This window comes from Boleophthalmus pectinirostris, unplaced genomic scaffold, assembly GCF_026225935.1.
Source record: "Boleophthalmus pectinirostris isolate CB_2022bp ecotype Guang Dong unplaced genomic scaffold, ASM2622593v1 HiC_scaffold_12, whole genome shotgun sequence".
Classification (NCBI taxonomy): Eukaryota; Metazoa; Chordata; class Actinopteri; order Gobiiformes; family Gobiidae; genus Boleophthalmus; species Boleophthalmus pectinirostris.
In genome coordinates, this window is record NW_026571018.1 from 10,882,457 (window position 1) to 10,900,035 (window position 17,579).

Consider the following 17,579-nt stretch of genomic DNA (forward strand, 5'->3'; position numbering starts at 1 on the left):
TGGCGTGTATTTGTGTGTGTGTGTTTGTGATGGCACAGATTGGCAGCCTCACATCCGTCTGTCTGCCTCAAGGCAACAAGGCTATAATAGAAGCTTACCACTACCAAGTGAATGGTGTGAATGAAAAATAACTTTAGCGTACCACTTTTAGGGGTGTCTACAAGCCTGTAAAGCACATTACAAGTGTAAGGCATTATTATTATTACCAAAGAGGAGTTTAAATACAATTATTCTCTGTTTTTTTATAAGATTCTTTTTGAGCTTTCCCTTCTCTCTCCAATGGTGAAGTGCAGCGGGTGAGTTTGGCTGGAACTTAAGTCGTAAGAACAGAAATAATGAGCACATTTATCTGCTGCCTGTCCGATAGGAAGGAGCCCGGCTGCAGATAATCGCACCAAGGCTTAATTAAAAAAATAGCAGAGTCACATTAGGAGCGGTAAAAGGATTCATCTGTGAGACGTATAGAGCCAAGAGCGGAGACGGGAGAATTTGAATGTGAATGAAAATGTTGAAATATTGGGTGGGGTGAAGGTTAAACAAGGTACAGAGATACAGAATAAGATACAGTTTTTTGTTTTATTTTTGCTTGTGGTAATTGTAAACATTCTGACAAGTTTAGAGTCGAGAATAATGAGAGGCAGGTAAAGGTGGTCTATAAAAACTACTGAATAACTGAGAATGCATTTGCATAGACAAGATTTATGTTTTGCAATAAATAAACCAAAGCTAGTCTTAAAGGGACAGTCTGGATTTTGGACATAGGACCTCATTTCCTAGTGAGCCAGAGTGTTGGAGACATGTGGAGACACTTTTAAAAATATTCCATCCAGTCCTTGTATATGCAGAGGTTGCCAGTGCTAGGCTAGCGCATGTCAATGGCCATAGTTAGCATGACACTAAAAACCCACTCTACAAAGCACCCAAAGCAAAATATTATTACGCCAGACTACCAGTGTGAATGTCGATAGAATAATGTTTGAAATAAAACTAACATTGCATCACATGAATCATCACATGTTGAGAGACTATTTCCTCAGCAGCAGCAGAATTTTACTTTGCCAATAAGATAGGTGCTAGGTGATATCAGTCCGTCGCTGCCAAGTTTCTATTAGGAAGTACAACTCCCTGCTGCTGCTCAGACATAAATCTTTCAAATGCAAAGTTGTTTTTTCTTCTAAAATTATGCCCTATGTCCAAAATTCTGGACTCTTTAAATGATAGTTTACACCTGATGTCTGCTCTGTCTGTCCGTTGTTACTCAAGATAGGCTTTAATCTGTGCTTTATTTTAATACAATCTGACCAGAAAAGGTTAGGTTGGAAGTACAAATATAGGTGATGAGGTTTGTGCTGCTAAAAAAAAAAAAAAAAAAGTCTTTCTTTTGCTCTGATCTTTTTGGTGAAAATCAAACTCCAAAATGTCATATTGATCATAGGCTTCTGAAAATGTGTTGTTTAAATCCATTTTTTTTTGTTTTGTTTGTTTTTTCTAGAGTTTTCAGACAAGCATAAAACTTTCTTGACAAACGAGTGCATTGTGTCACCATGGTAAGTTTTAAACATTACATCATAAACATACAGGCCGAACCCCCAAGCATGATGTCAATGCAAAGTATCAATTAAAGTAATCAACAAATTTCAGGTATAGCCCCATACTGCCACCATATGAATGATTATTAATACTGAATAAATGAGCTATTGTTCCTTTCAGTTTTGTCTCAGCGTGGTTTCTTTGTTCACCATATCAGGTAAAAATATGACCTACTTCATAAGACACTTTTCTATTGGGGCACATTCAGTCCATAATTACACAGAGCAGACTCATTAGTGTGTAGCCGCAATTAAAGATGGAAAAGCAGAGGCAAGAGAGTCTCCAAAGCAACAAGACTTCTGTACCATGTATTTAGAAAGTTTTTATTGACACTTTTCAGCTGATGAGATCAACATTCCCCGAGTGGTATGATACTGACTGGAAGCACTGCTCTGTTACTCAAGTTAGACTTTAATTTGAGCTTTATTTTAACCATCAATCAATCTGACCATAAAGAACTGACTTACTTGGAAGTACAACAGGTGTATTAGTATTAGTTCTAATTAAGTAAATATAACAGTAAGAAAGAAACTGTTAGAGCATTAGAATGAATAGTATCTCAAATAGTTGTTTATGTAATGTAGTTTAATCAGAATGAGAACGGAGACTAATAGACCTTTTTCACAACAGCTGTAAGTGCCCTGCTGTATGTTTGCGTAACTTCCGGTTCATGGTTTTCTATGGCAAAATGTCTGTGGAAATGTCTTGTGTATTGTGCTGGTGTAGTTTTCCCTTTCACCAGCAAGAGGCACTGTGTTTGTTTAATGCTAATGTTCACTGTTAATTGCTGTAGAGTTAGAGATGCAGCACATTTTTAAAATGTCTGACACAGTAAGTTGTCTGATGTAATCTACGTTCATTCCTTTTTGTTGTTTTACAGAAAGCATTGCTTGTAATTATTTTGCGTTAAATGAGAGTGTTAGAGACCATATTTTCAATTATTCGTGCATATGTTTACTTAAAAAGAATGCCTTTGTTAGATTTAGTTTTTTCCAATGCTAGCTATATTTAAGGTACCACTTGTGTGAAATTGTATTACTACACAGTCTAAATACTGTTTATTTCTTTTCTGTTGTAGATTCACTCAATAATTGAAGGCAACGTCATTAAAGTGGACATTACACCTGTCAGTTGTCGAGGGGTTTATTCAGCATAGCTTTATCCGCTTCAGCAGGGAGGGCAGAATACGTATTCTTCACCAGCTTAATAACTCTGCCAGCCCCATCACCAAATCTTTAACCAACAAGGTACACAAAGGATAAACATTCTTCTGTGAATAATGTATCCACAACTATCAAGGTAAGAAAGACAACAACTTAAAGTCGAACAATGACAAGCATTAGTGAACTACTACTGAGCAAAACTAATGTTATGGTATGCTAGAGATGTCTAGCATTTGAACTGCACAAATATATCTATCTGTAATTTTTATTGTTTAATTGTTATGGGTCTTTTTTTTTTTTCTGGGTCTTAACAAATGTTTCAGTACAGGACAGTATTTGAGTCAAAGCACAGCAGCCCAAAGAGAGGGAACATTGTACAGATACTGAAATAGAGATCTGTAATAATGAAGGCACACAGTATTGACATCCCTTGTATTGTGTTTATGATATAGTTGTCATGGTTACGAGTCATTAGGTCAGGTAAATTAGACACAAAATTGAAATGGAAATGAGAGAGGACATCTCTGAAACTGTGCTGCTGCTGTGAAGTTAATGGATTCATAGAGTGATTGAAAATGTAAACATTTATAGCAAATTGAAAAAGTTTAAGTTATACTGACAACAAAATGTATCATGTGAGTTGTTTTTCGTTCTTGGTAATCATGACAGACATGAACCAGACAACAAGAATCATAACTTCTTAGGTTCTTTTTAAAGACAATGCAGTAAAGTGTATTTATCTTGTTGACATGTTTCGGCTGCTAGCTGCAAGCCATCTTCAGAACTGTCACCGGTGTTGGTGGTGACGTGTCGTATATCAGCTGTTGTTACTTCCTGTAGGCGTGGTCAGCCTGATGGACCTGGCAGGTCGCTCAGACTGACCATGCCTCCCGTCGCCCGGTGTTCTCTGGAGGAGGGTGTCCCAGGTGTGTGAAAGGAGGAACGCGCCGTCATCACGGTTAATGCTGTCCGTGCCTCGTTTCCTGATTTCAATGGCCTCCTTGATCCAGCGTTTGAACTTGTTGTTTTCCGATCCAATGACCTGAGCCCCGTCCCAATCCATAATGTGGTTGTTCCTTTTACAGTGGTCTGATATGGCGGATTTTAGGTTTTCCTGTTCTGCTTTATCTTTTTGTGTTCTGGTGAGTCTCCCTGACGTTTCCTTTTCGCATTCCTTTTGGTGTTCCTTTTTTCGGATGTGAAATGCCCGGCCTGTTTCCCCTATGTATGATTTATTGCATGATTTGCATTGAATTTCGTATATGGCATTGCATTTTTGTTCTTGTGGGATTTTGTCCTTGGGGTGTACGAGTTGTTGGCGGAGTTTTGTGTATGGTTTTACTACAGTGCTTATGTTGTGTTTTTTCATGGCTCTTTGGATGGGTTCGGTTATACCTCTGATGTACGGTAGTGTGACTATGTTTTTGTGGTCCTGCTGCCCTGTGTTGGATTGTTGTGTTTTTTCCGGGATTTGTTGGTTTTATTGATAACTTGTTCTCTGCCTTTGTTTATGGCCCAGCTGGGATATTGGCATTGTTTGAGTGCTTGTATGATGTGTCTCTCCTCTTCCTCCCTGTCGGTGTGGTCTGTGATGAGTGTGGCCCGTTCGAATAATGTTCTTACTACTGAAAGTTTGTGTGCAGTGGGATGTTCGGATGTCCAGAGCAGATATTGGTCGGTGTGTGTAGGTTTCCGGTATACAGTAATTTTGATGCTGCCATCTGCGATGTGGTGGATTTTGATGTCCAGAAAAGATATGGCTCCGTCTTTCTCCTCCTCATGTGTGAATTGAATATTGCCTATCGTCTTGTGTGTTGAGATGGTCCGTGAGTTCTTGCGTGTGTCCTTGCTGTATTTTTTCCAGGCTGACCACGCCTACAGGAAGTAACAACAGCTGATATACGACACGTCACCACCAACACCGGTGACAGTTCTGAAGGTGGCTTGCAGCGAGCAGCTGAAACATGTCAGCAAGGTAAATACACTTTACTGCATTGTCTTTAAAAAGAACCTAAGAAGTTAAAGTATACAAGAAGACAAAATGAACATCATTGGCTTATCAAGAATCATAACTTTGATACTTTGAACTTTGATTGACACTTTACAGCTGAGGTTATCAACATTCCCTGGTGGTGTGATGTTAACTGTAAGCACTGCTCTGTCTTAAAGGTTGTATGGAGGATTTTTTTTTTGTTTCAAATTGTCAATGATAGCATTATAGAGATGCAGTAGCCTTGTAATTATGATGACCAAAAAAAAGAGAATAAAAATTCATCAACTCTGGACGTGGTGGGGCCAGCTAAACATTTGTCAATAGATAACGACACTGCCTCGTTATCTGTTAGCTGACAGGCTGTCAATCAATCTCCCTACGTTTCTAGCGTAACTGACTTGCCTGCGCGCCGCCGGTACGTGGTTTACGTACGCCTGTCACGCAGTCCACAGACGCAAGCCGCACAGACGCTGTTTACTCCACCAACGCAACAGTTCTTAGCGGCTTTTTTTTACCTATATCTTCCTCGCAGTTAGCACAAAGTTTGTTGCAATGGCAGACAAGAATCCAGGAGCAGTTAGCCGCAAAAGAAAGTCCGTTTTTGAGATTGCTGAAAGAAGAAGACAAGGGGAAAAGCAGCAAAGCCAAACTAAGGTGATTCTTGAAGATTCATTCCAGCGATGGCGCAACTGAAGCAGACGCAGGGTCTAAAGACTGACGCATTGGTCGCCAAATTACTCCTGGACAGGTCACTTCTGCTTATTATGAAAACGTACTTTATTTCCAAGAGCTAGTCAAACGTTTTTCAGGACACGAAAAGCGATATCCTATATCTGAAAACGTAATTTTCAAGGCAAAGAAAGAGTCCGCTTGCTGCTGCGTGTTGTAGCTAGTTCATTCGCACTGAATCTCCGCGCAACCTTCTCTGCACCCCTCTTCCTGCTCCTCTCCCCGCTGCCCGATCCGCTCTTCCCCCCTGCTCCTCACTTCTCCGGGCACGGAATCTCCGCGCACCCGCTCCGCCCCGCCCCTCCTCACTTCTCCGCCTTGCCTAACCAACACTGTAGTTAGTTGTTTACAAGTCATGTGCAGCGCACCGGCTGTAAACAAACCTGTTTCTGGCGTAAGGAGGAGGCCGGAGGAGCGGTTTCTACGTAGGGAGCTGTAGGGGAGGGGGGGTGGTTTCACGCATGCGCAACATTTGAAAAAGGACAAACAGTTGCTGGATTTCTCGTTCCTTGGAAAATCCTCTATACAACCTTTAAGTTTTGTTACTCAAGTTAGACTTTAATATGAACTTTTAATTTAATACAATCTGACCAGAAAATTTTATTAGCTGGACAGGTGAGATTGACAAGTCGGACATCAAATTACAGTAAAATTTTTCTTGAGTTTTCAGACAATATTAATTGGTTGGTTAATGTGTACATTGTGTCACCAAGGTAATGTCTAAACCCTCCATACATACATGTAGAACACCCCCACCGTGATGTGATGTCACTGCAAAGCATCAATATGAAGTGACAACCTAAGTTAATGCATAGAAATCCAGTATTCTGCGAGTTGGCTGGTGTCAGTCCCTATTGGTGAAATGACAAATGACATCACAACATGATATTGGCCAAGAATAATCAATATAGATGGGACCAGCTAAAAATAAGACTGTTGAACTGCAGATTATTTTGTTGTAAGATGGGTATGGTGAGTTCATGGTTTGAAACTTAAATTTCTGAGAATTTCAAATATTAAATAAAAGAATGAAGCCTAAATAATTTGAATGAAAGAAAAAACACAACTCCAGGTACAACATTATAACATAGATCAGAAAATAATGTAATATGGGCCCTTTAAGTTGCTTTTTTTTTTTGTGAGTTCATGGGGAAAATTGGCCTTGCCCCCCATCTGGAAGTTTGACATTCTCAAATCTGAAAACCAGCAACTGAAGAACTGAAGAACTGAAAAAGAGCTGAAATGTTCTGGAAAAAAAAAAAAAAAAAAAATAAATAAATAAATAAATATATATTACATATATATATATACAATTTTCCATCCCTTTTTCCCATCTGCAGACAAAACTGCATGCAGGATTCTAAATGAGATCAATTTCCCAAGAGCATATGCATATTCTAGCCCCCACATAGACAATTATCACTAATCACTGGCCCATTAGGAAACACTGGATTTCTATCTGAAATTAGAAACGGTTGTAAACCAGTTACCATGGCAACAGTCAAAATTGCCAAATAGTGAAAGTGGATTCCGAGTATTTGTGTCTTGAAGAAAAGATACTTAAGTCGAATAGGTTTAGGTAGAATATACAAGATTTTATTTAAATTATATGTAAGAGGAGACCAAAAGGATCCTGGTCTGAAAGCAGCTGCTCCTATAGGCCTGGGTCACATTCAGTTTCTTCACCTGTAACTAGGCATGGGACAATTTAGAAATTTGACAAAGTTACAGATCAAATCTGTAGAGAGGCAGCCGCTTACAGTCAGAATGACTAATTTTGAGCTATAAAAGCACATGTAATTTAATAAATGTAATGTAAAGTTGTTTAATATCATACTGACTAACATTCCAGGCTTAACAATGACATATCAAGCGGGTGATGGATCCTCAGCCAAAAAGTTACATAATGCACCTTCAAGTTATCTTAAGATACAGTACTGGTATCTTAAAATAGTAAAGACCCCTCTGGCCATCCTGGCAGTGGCATGTTTGAGCTTATTCCCTCTGGAAGAAGGTAATGCTCCATTAAATGTAGGACTTCTTGCCGTGGTAACAGCTTCTACACACAAGCTGTGGAACAATGTACTTTGAACTTTAATGTAGCACTTTAATAATTAATATTTTGTAGCCATACCAGCCTGTCAAAGTCTGATCCTGTCAGATCTCAGAAGCTCAGCAGGGCCGGGTTTTAGTTAGTACTAGGATGGGGGACTGCTGGAAAAATCGGGTACCACAGGAGGGCGCCAGTTGCAAAAACTGTCATTGTGTCCTTAGGCAAATCACTTCCTCACATTGCCATGTGTGTATGATGGTGGTGGTTGGAGGGGCTAATGGAAGCCTTGCTTCTGTCAGTCTGTCCCAGGGCAGCAGTGGCTACAATAGTAGTTTACCACCACCAGTTATGGAGTGAATGAATACTGCTTTGTAAAGTGTCTTTTAGGTGTTCAGTGTTTTTTTTTTTTTTTTTTAAACCAAAAAATGGCAAATGAACTAACTTAACCTAACCAAGTACCTAGCCTTACCTGCCCCAGAAAAAGAACTCAAAACTCAAAAGTACCAAAGTGTGGTTTCTGGAACTTGAAAAGGCCCCACTGTGCACACTTGCTCATTGACCACATCAAAAACTGGGTCTAAATTGTCAGTTTCTTAAATTACTTAAATTTCTTTCCCTGTTTACTTATTATTAGGCTAAAGGTTCTATGTTTGTGCTTATTGTGAGTATGCCTTAGCGTTTTTTTTTTTTTTCTCCAAATTACCGTATGACTTTTGTTTTATTACGTTCTTACAGCCATGTATGTATTTCTAGGCTAAAAAAAATCAGCTTTAAAATAATTCATTTCATGCTCTATTCTTAAATAATGTTTTAACAAAAGTCCGCTGGGTTGAGCGTGCTTGATTCGCTCAATTAGCCCATTTATTTATCGTCGGACTTTTATTTTGACATGGTGTTGTGTAGTCTACTGTAACATGTGCTCGCCAAATACGTGCTCTTATGTTGAAAAGCTGACGCACTACGCAGCTCGTGACTGACGCAGGGCTTATTTGAGCAGCGGCAGCAGCGGCTCGTCTCCCAGTCCGTGTCCGCCTCGAAGAGCGTCGTCTCGGGATTACCTCTCTCCTCTCCCTCGCCCTACACTCTGGTCCTCCGTGCGAGCGCTGTCAGCCCCGGGAGAGATGAGGCGGAAGGAGAAGAGATTACTGCAGTTCGCCGGGCTGCTCATTGCCGCGCTGCTTTTCTTCCCAAATGTCGGACTATGGGCTTTGTACAGGGACCGAGTTTTGGACCACTCTCCGGAGAACGCGGCGGACGGAGCGGACGCGTTCAGCCCGATACAGGTGAGCGAACCTCGGGTACGTAAACTGTCATGCCCCGCTGTCTGCACTGGAGCTCCCCACACTAAGTCATATTTTACTCACAGTATAGAATAACACCAGTTTTATTTATCTTCAGTGTTAACAATACTCAATTTTACAGCAAGTTTTATTTGCTTTATTTATTTTATTTTATTTGCTTGAATAATTAGACTGAGAATATAGTAAAACTGCAGCCTATGCATTTTGTCTTATATCTTGTTTAGATAATACATCTCTTTCTACCTGAACAAGCCACGTTTTACCTTAAACCTTTTTACCTTTTTAAGTCAAAGTTTTTATTAGACTACTGCTCACTCTCTGACATGCCTCTAAGTTTTTATTTATTTATTTATTTATTTTATTCATGCAAAAATAGTCTCTGGAAGCACTTAAATTGTAATTGAATACATGTCTAAAATGAACTCCTATGGCTTTATTTTGTATTTTTGGCCATCTCTGTATGACAATTGATTAGTAAAGGTGTAGGCAGTCACGAAATAGCCTAATAAATAACTCAACTTTCTTCGAGAGGTGTTCTATAAAAAATGCATAACTATAAAACAAATTCAATAGAGACTACACCTGAATGAAAGCAATGCAAAACAGCATGGATTAGTCTAGCCTTTTAAAACGGATGAGCCTAGCAGATGACATGACATTTCTAGCGTGCAAAGTGCTTGTTGATGAAAACTGTGATTATATTTTAAATCTTTTCTATGTATTTCTTCATATTGCGCTACTGGAGACTGTACCGTTTAACTTTGTACTGTGAATGCAACTGAATGACGTCAGAACCATGGACAGTTCCTGTGCTGGATTTTAGTTTGATTCATGTAATAATTATGTCCTTCTAATTATTTTTTTCTTATATATCCTTTTTATATTTGCTAAATTCAGATTAAGATCAAGTTTAAGTTCACAGGTGGAGGACATTTGAATAGCTTCCAGCTGCAAAAACCTGAGAATACTGAGCTACAAGAATCCCATGTATTTCTGAGCTTGGTTAGCAGGTTTTATGCAGACCCCAGGGAGAAGCAGTTTTTGGCTATACCTTATCCAGCATACTGAAATAACGATACTGTCTGTACATGAATGGACCCTCACAAAACCAGGATAATAATAATCGTAATTGCATATATGCGCATGTAAACACACTCATTGCACTAGTATAAAGCTGGTGGTTTGCGTATATTGCAGAAGGAACAATATAGACTTAGATAGCAGTTTAGAAATGGAGACTCTTTAAAGTCAGATGATGCTTTTTTCAGTAATTTAATTATTATTATTTTTTTAATAATTCTATTTTCAGCTTTCATGCATATAATTAAAACATATTTATTTTATTTATTTTATATATATATTTTTTGGTTGAAATAAAATAGATCAGAGCATCTACAAAAAGGATCTTGTCGAACGTTCCCAGTCTGTAATGGTCAGTAGATAATAGGTGCTTTAGACCTGGTTTAGTCCTGAGTTAGACCTGGTTTAGTCACGAGTTAGACCTGGTTTAGTCACGAGTTAGACCTGGTTTTTAGTCACGAGTTAGACCTGGTTTATAGTCACGAGTTAGACCTGGTTTATAGTCACGAGTTAGACCTGGTTTATAGTCACGAGTTAGACCTGGTTTATAGTCACGAGTTAGACCTGGTTTAGTCACGAGTTACATCTGGTTTAGTCACAAGTTAGACCTGGTTTACTTTTTGGTTAGACCTAATTTAGACCTGGTTTAGTGCTGGGTTAGACCTGATTGAGTGATGGTTACTTAGTGCGGCTCTGTTGGGTTATTCCTGCCTGGTCTTCAGTGGTCAAGGAACTGTTGAGAATTTGTAGTAATTAAAGTTTAATGAGTTTCATGGTTTCAAAATTAATGATGATATTGTGTCTTGATATAAAACCTACCAGCAGACCTTTTAACAGAAAAGCATGTGACTTTTCAACATTTACCAACCTAAACATGTATTATATATGCAAGAAAAAGTAGGATTCTGTTTGGTGAGTTGAATGCATATTGTAAACTACTACTGGACCATTAACATTTGAGAGAAGACTGAAATATGAACTAACAAACTAATACAAGAATCTCATGCATTTCACAACATGTTTACTGAGGTCTCAACTACATGTACAACAATATTTTTCTATAAAAAGACTGAATGAATGAATACAAATATCCCCACTCTAGTTATGATTTTGATTCAGTGTGATATCTTGTGCAGTCTTCTTCTAAGTGAACATTAAACTGAATAGAATGTCAAAAGATCGGCAAAGATCGCAATGAATTATGTTATATTTCCAAGAATGGTTGAACCCAAAAATATATAGTACAAAAATATGACATTGTGAAATAAAAAATAAACTGTCCTTATTTGATCTTTAAATCCTGCCCTGAGCATGAGGATCCCACTCTCAGTTTGATCAGAGCAGCTCATTTTAATGTGAGACGACAAATGGAACGAATGCCTTAAATGTGAGCGAGAGTTGGACATGCTGCTGTTCCCTGTGGGCTGGTGCTATACTGAAAAACCATCACAATTTATGCCAAAAAAATCTATCCCATTTGGTTTATTCCATCGTTAAAACATGCCTGCCATGTGGTTATGAATTTTGAATTTTAACTTATGAATTTTTTGGGTTCAAGTGAATTCAAGTTTGGATTGTAGCTCTGCTGATCTTAAATTTTGATCTGGTATAACAACGATTTCTGGATATTGCTGTGAATGTTGCAAAATTTGAATATGGAGTAGTTTAATACACTCACAACAGTGCATTAATATCAGTCATTTCATATTTATTTGACTATGGAGCTGAACAATTACGCTTGTTCCAGTTCCAGAAGTACACTTTCCATTTATTTTTACCCATAGACTTTTCAGAATTCAAATATTAAGAGTTTAAAGGCATTGCAGAGAATAAGCAGCTATGTACTAACTAATATCAATAAAGCTAAGCTAATATCTAAAATCCAAAAGGCTGGCTAAAATGCAAGATTCAGCTAAATGTTGTAATCACTTTGCGGTTTATAAAATTTCAGAAACAGATTTCAAATAAATGTACAGGTCTTGTGGTCATTAGTTACCACATAGCTGATTATGCCTGAGTTTTCAAACTTTTATTTGTGTTTTTTTTTTTTTTTTTTTCATAAAGTCTAAAATAAAAATGAATGGGAAATGTAGTGTGTGGGTGGTCACTGTTGAGCTCCATTACATTTAAAGACCTGTTTTAACACATTTCTATGCTGAAATACATTTTTGTCAGTATCGCCCGCTTTCGCCTACTCCAGAGTCTTTTCATGATGTACGAACTGAAGTGTGGCTGAGAAACATCATGTTCTCAGAGACATGTTTTTACCTTTTGGACTGTTTTTAATGATATTTCTACTTGGAATGGACCATTTTCAATATTGGCTGATGTGCAATTACAAGAATTACGCTTATTAATATTATTATTATTATTATTATTTGTCATTAATCATAATGTATTATTTTCTTCTAATCTGTCTTATGAGCATGTTTATATGTGTCATTCCCAGTTTTTTGTTGTGCATCAGATGTGCTTTTTTTTTTTTTAAACAGACTAATTATTAACAGTGGAAATAGAAGAGCAACAAAGCTAAAGAGACGGCTCTTACACAAATACACCATAATAATTGCAAAGACTACAAATTTCATAATATGAAGTAAAAAAAAAAGTCCCCTTCACTAAGCTTACTACTTTATTTTTCAATAGTATATATGCACTGTTTATCCACCTAGAGCAAGACAAATCAAATGGCAACGACTAATACAAATCCTTACTAGACCATTCCTAATTCTAACTCATTGTTCACGTCCATTGGTATTGTGATTCTGCATGCGGCTCAGGACAATACAAATACTTTATGCTTATTGCCGGTTTGAGCACATTTCTATGTAAATCCTCGTTGTCTATCGTCTGAATGACAAACATGAGCTAAACACTCCCAAACAATACAAAAGCCCTGATACTCCGTTCTCTCTTCTCTGTGTGTCCACATGTTGCCAGGTCCACGCTTCAGTGCCCAGCCTCCACACTGCACTAACATGTTTATCCTCTCTGATTGACAGCTGCATGTAGTCGAGGCTCTAACAAGAGAAACGCATGAGTTCTGTCACTCCACCAGGTTTGAAGAGGAGGCAGCCTTACCCACAATGCACCTCTCTGCGAAACGCCTTTTTGTGAAGACATTGATTGGCTTCGTTTCAGTGCGCACGTATCGATCTTGAGTTGAAAGGAGGAAAGAGGAGAGCCTGATGGAAAAAGGACATAACACAAAAGAGATGTGGCCTAGTCTCATTGTGGTTGTGTGCTACCAACAACATGCACCTAATGTGGGACAAGAGGAGTAAATGAGTAAAGTGGCATTTGTGCTGAAAAGAAAAGCTCGATCAATTTAGAAAGGAGTGTTCAAAAAGCTCAAAAACATAATGATGACAGAATCAAGTATAATTTACGTGGAAGGATTAAAGGCTTGTAATGTAAAAAAACATAGACTACTAGTATTTGTAGTTGTATATATATCTTTCGTGCTAGTTGCCATGTTCCAAATAGGACTTTTTAATTTTTTTTTTATTAATACTTCAGAACCCCAGATGCAAACAAACAGGCACCACACAAGATAATCTCAAAACACAACAAATGCACAGGAAAAAAAAGTGTGTGAACAAAAACATATTCACGTCCAAACGGGGCAATTCCCAAGCTCCTTATCAAAAGAAGAAATCAAAATCTTTCAAAAAAGACACAAGAAACCTGGCCTCTTTTCTTTCAAATAGGCTCAGTGAGCTAAAAAAATAAAGTTTCAGGTCATTTTTCAAGTGTACCAAATAGAAAGTGAGAATGGGCACAAATTGGTTCCTTTGAGCTCTGGTTGCAATTTACTTTCTATTCTCATTGTCAGTTTGATCTTTAAATGTTTGTACCTACATGATCCTGGTGTTTTAATTTGGCTATTTTCTCCTTAAATCAAGATATGAACATTAAAAACAGACCAATCCACTGCCCGCTTTCCCTGTGGTCGCTCTCGCCCCCCTGTCAAACCAGTGATGTGAGCGGGAGGGGGCATGTACCTTCAACAGCCTCGCTCCTGATTGGCTCTTTGGTTTCGCTCTCGGACTTCTAAAAATGGTCCCAGGTTGCAGATTAGATTTGTTCACAGGTGAAGGTTTAGGGTTAGGATAAGGGTTAGGTTTAAGAACAGGTGGGTTTAAGGTTTTGGGATAAGTTTGCTAACTGAGTCTGCCACATTTTTTTTTAGAGAAAATACAATTACAAATAAATAAATGTACTAGTTTGCCTAAGTTATGAGTTTTGTGATCTGTGTCACTGAACCTTAAAATTTGCTGTAATTACATCTGCTGATTGCTGTGTGCTGTGTGCTCTGGAGAGTGAGTTCACTTCACAGTTAGTTAGTTTTGACTGACATAAAATGCAATGCCCCGCCTCCTGGACGAAATCCCAAGAATTTAGGGAGTCCCACTGCTTGCACACAAGATCTCGTCCCAAACATATTTAATAAAGTGAATAAAATGGTGATGCCAAAATTGTGAACTCAACCAGACAATTTATTTATTAGAAATTCTGTCAAAATCTTTTCTTGTCTTGTGCTCATGGACCCAATCCCATGTCTCATCTCATCTTGTGGAAATTGTATCTCATCCCACTCCTACCGCCTTGTGTGACAGCCTGAAAATAAAATACAAAAAATAAGAAAGACAGTGAAGAAAAGATGATAAGTTTCCATAGTTTCCATCTTGTCTGAGTCGAAGTGAACCATAGAGAATAGAGCATTTGTCTGTGCCTCACTGATGCGCACTTTGATTCAGCCCCTCACAGACAGAGGGGGTGAGAGGGTCTGGTCCAGAGCTCAGGTTCTGGCCAGATTCTGTTCAGATCCTGGTAATGAGTCCTTCTGGGTCCAAGTCAGTCTTCGGGGAACGTCCACTCATACGCAGACAACCAGTTAGGCTCTGAACCAAAGGGACCAGACTCCTGTCATGTCTGATAAGAAAAGTCTGAGAACAAGTCAGAGGAGGTGAGGAAAGTACTACTTATAATAGTATTACAACTACTGTTACTATCAACTGTACTACTACTGATACTTTTACTTCTACTTGGAGAGAAATCCAGCTGTAGATACTGAGGGAGGGGTCAGTCTTTTCCAACTGGGGACTGTGCTGTAAAAATAACAGCAAAAATACTACCACAACTTCTATTTTTGCTGCTATTAGCACTCTTAACTACTACTACTACTACTACTACTACTACTACTACTACTGCTACTGCTACCACTACTGCGACTACTGCTACTGCAAAAATGAATGCTATAACTTTACTTTTCCTTATTGTCTTTTATTTGTTTCATTGATGTTGAAATTATTGGATATTGGTTACTGTCACTACTTCTACTGCTAGTAGTAGTAGTCTCACGATATGACATCGTCACGTTATGAACCTATATTTATTGCGATATTGTGGGAAAGCTCACAGTATGGTGGGGAGGATCACGATTAGGAATGTAACAATATCCAAATCTCTTGGTACAATATTTTCACGATACACATCTCACAGTACAATATTTATTGCGATATTTTGTGGAGGCTGCAAACAAAACTGTTAATATGCTGCATTTTTCCTCTTAAAATGCCTTGACAAGACTTAATCCAAAGAACTAAGACTTAAAAGTGCTTATAACTGTTATTTCTTCACATAGCCTAAACTGAAATGGAGCAAAGAATCATGGTTTATGTAGTTCCTCTGTCTTTTTTTTTTTTTTGTTTTTAGCTATTGCTGTACCATAACACTTAATTTAAGCAAAGAGACTTGTAATTCGATATATTGTGATGGTCCATGATATTATTGTGCTTTGACGATATGATTTCAAAATAGTTGGGTTATTGTTACATTCCTAGCAAACACAGCCAAAAAAAAGTTAAGATCTTCTGAAAAAAAGGTTTGAGATCGTCTGAAAACTCAAGAAAAAATACAAAATAGATTTAAAACATTCATTGTCCTGTTTAGGTGGGTTTTTTTAAAAAAAAAAAAAAAAAGGTAAGAGTGTGTAGTAGCTTGCTTGGGACTGTAATTTTATTTTTAGTGGGACTTATTTAAGTACACATATCATCTCACTTGTTGCAGTTCTTACAAAGTCAGCTCTTTCTGGTCAGACTGTGATAAAATGAAGCTCAGATTAAAGTCTAACTAGCCTCAGATAGAGCAGTGCCTACAGTTAGCACCACATGAGCTACAAAGCATCAATAAGGGACCTTTAAACACACCTAGATATGTTGTAATTGCCACCACATTATTCCCCATAAAACTAGCCTATTTTCTGCAGTTTATAATGAATGCATAGAGGTGCATTAGTGGCACAGCAGCGTCAGACATTATATATTCAGCTCCTTGTAAAGACACCTCGGAGAAAACCTCAGAGCGGTTCGCAGTTTGAGTCTCAAGAGAGGCACGAGTTAATGCAGTAAAAAGCAGCGCTCCGTGATTTATGGAGACTAAGGATCTCTTTGTTTGTACACACCACAGATTTAATGGAGTTTAAACATTTTCTTTATCAACAAGCCAACCTCTCCAGGGAACTGATTTCATTGCAGCAGCACAAATATATGCAAGTACTGAGAGTGTAAGAACGGAGTCTGTCCCTCAACTCACAGGGTAGGTAGAAGTAAAAGCTTTGTTCTACTTAAAACATGTTCAAATTGACAGGAATAGGGACTTGTTAAATCTCTGAAATCTGTCTCTTTTTATTTGACTCATTTTCTAATTATTCACCTACACAAACAAATATTTCCTGGGTTCCACTTGTTTCTGAAAGTGACTCAAAAGCTTCCCTCAGTTCTATACAGTTATTGATAATTTAGTTTAACTGACTTTGAGGCTATTAATTTAGAACTAAAATCCTCTGAATGTTGTGTGGAAACCATTTAAAATATTTAGGTTTGACCAGTATGTTTGTGCTAATAACTGCCTCGGGTCTGTTTTCTCTCCATGGATTTTATCTTATTTCTAATGGAGATAAAACAGCAATAAAACTAGAGGGGTGATTGCTTGTTTTTCACAATCATCATAAAAAAAAAAAAAAAATATATATATATATATATATATATATATATATATATATATATATATATATATATATATATATATATATATATATATATATGTGTAGTAAAATAAATAGATTTCTTTTATAATATTTTCAAAAGTAGCCACTGATTCATGAACTTAACTACAGTAACTCAAATATGGGATATTAGCTGAAAAAAATAATAAAAAAGAAATAATAAAAAAAAATAAAATCAATACAAATAAAATTAATTTAAATATCCAGATCCAGAATACATACTTTTTCAATACTTTCTGAATCTCCATGTTTTCAAATGGGCGTGATTAACAGGTGGAATCAGCGACACAAATGGTCCCCTGTATAGGAAAAAATAGGTAAAAAAACAAACACAAGGGACTGAAAAACATGGCATATTTCTACAGAATCAGTGAGCAAGGTGGGAGAAATGTTTTTGTAAATGAGGGGTGACCAATGAGCTCCTTCTTTTCACATAAAAAATAAAATAAAATAAAAAATAAAAATTATTTGATTACATTGGGCTGGGCTCGAGACTCCACAGAGGGAGCGGGGACCAGAATGATCTCTCTTTGTATTTCTTTACAAAGAGAGATAATTCTGCATCATCAAGGCAGGTTTTGTGTGCATAAAAAATATGACC

General features: G+C 37.6%; 1 protein-coding gene across 1 annotated transcript in view; it reads left to right on the plus strand.

Moving 5' to 3' along the window:
• The first annotated feature begins 8,566 nt into the window (after positions 1 to 8,566).
• LOC110156444 (polypeptide N-acetylgalactosaminyltransferase 10-like) overlaps positions 8,567 to 17,579 on the plus strand; it is a 63,893-nt gene continuing 54,880 nt past the window's right edge. Inside the window, exon 1 of the mRNA XM_055148521.1 lies at positions 8,567 to 8,826. Within this exon, the coding sequence (XP_055004496.1) occupies positions 8,650 to 8,826 (177 nt within the window). The 5' untranslated portion in view covers positions 8,567 to 8,649. The remainder of the gene's footprint in view (positions 8,827 to 17,579) is intronic.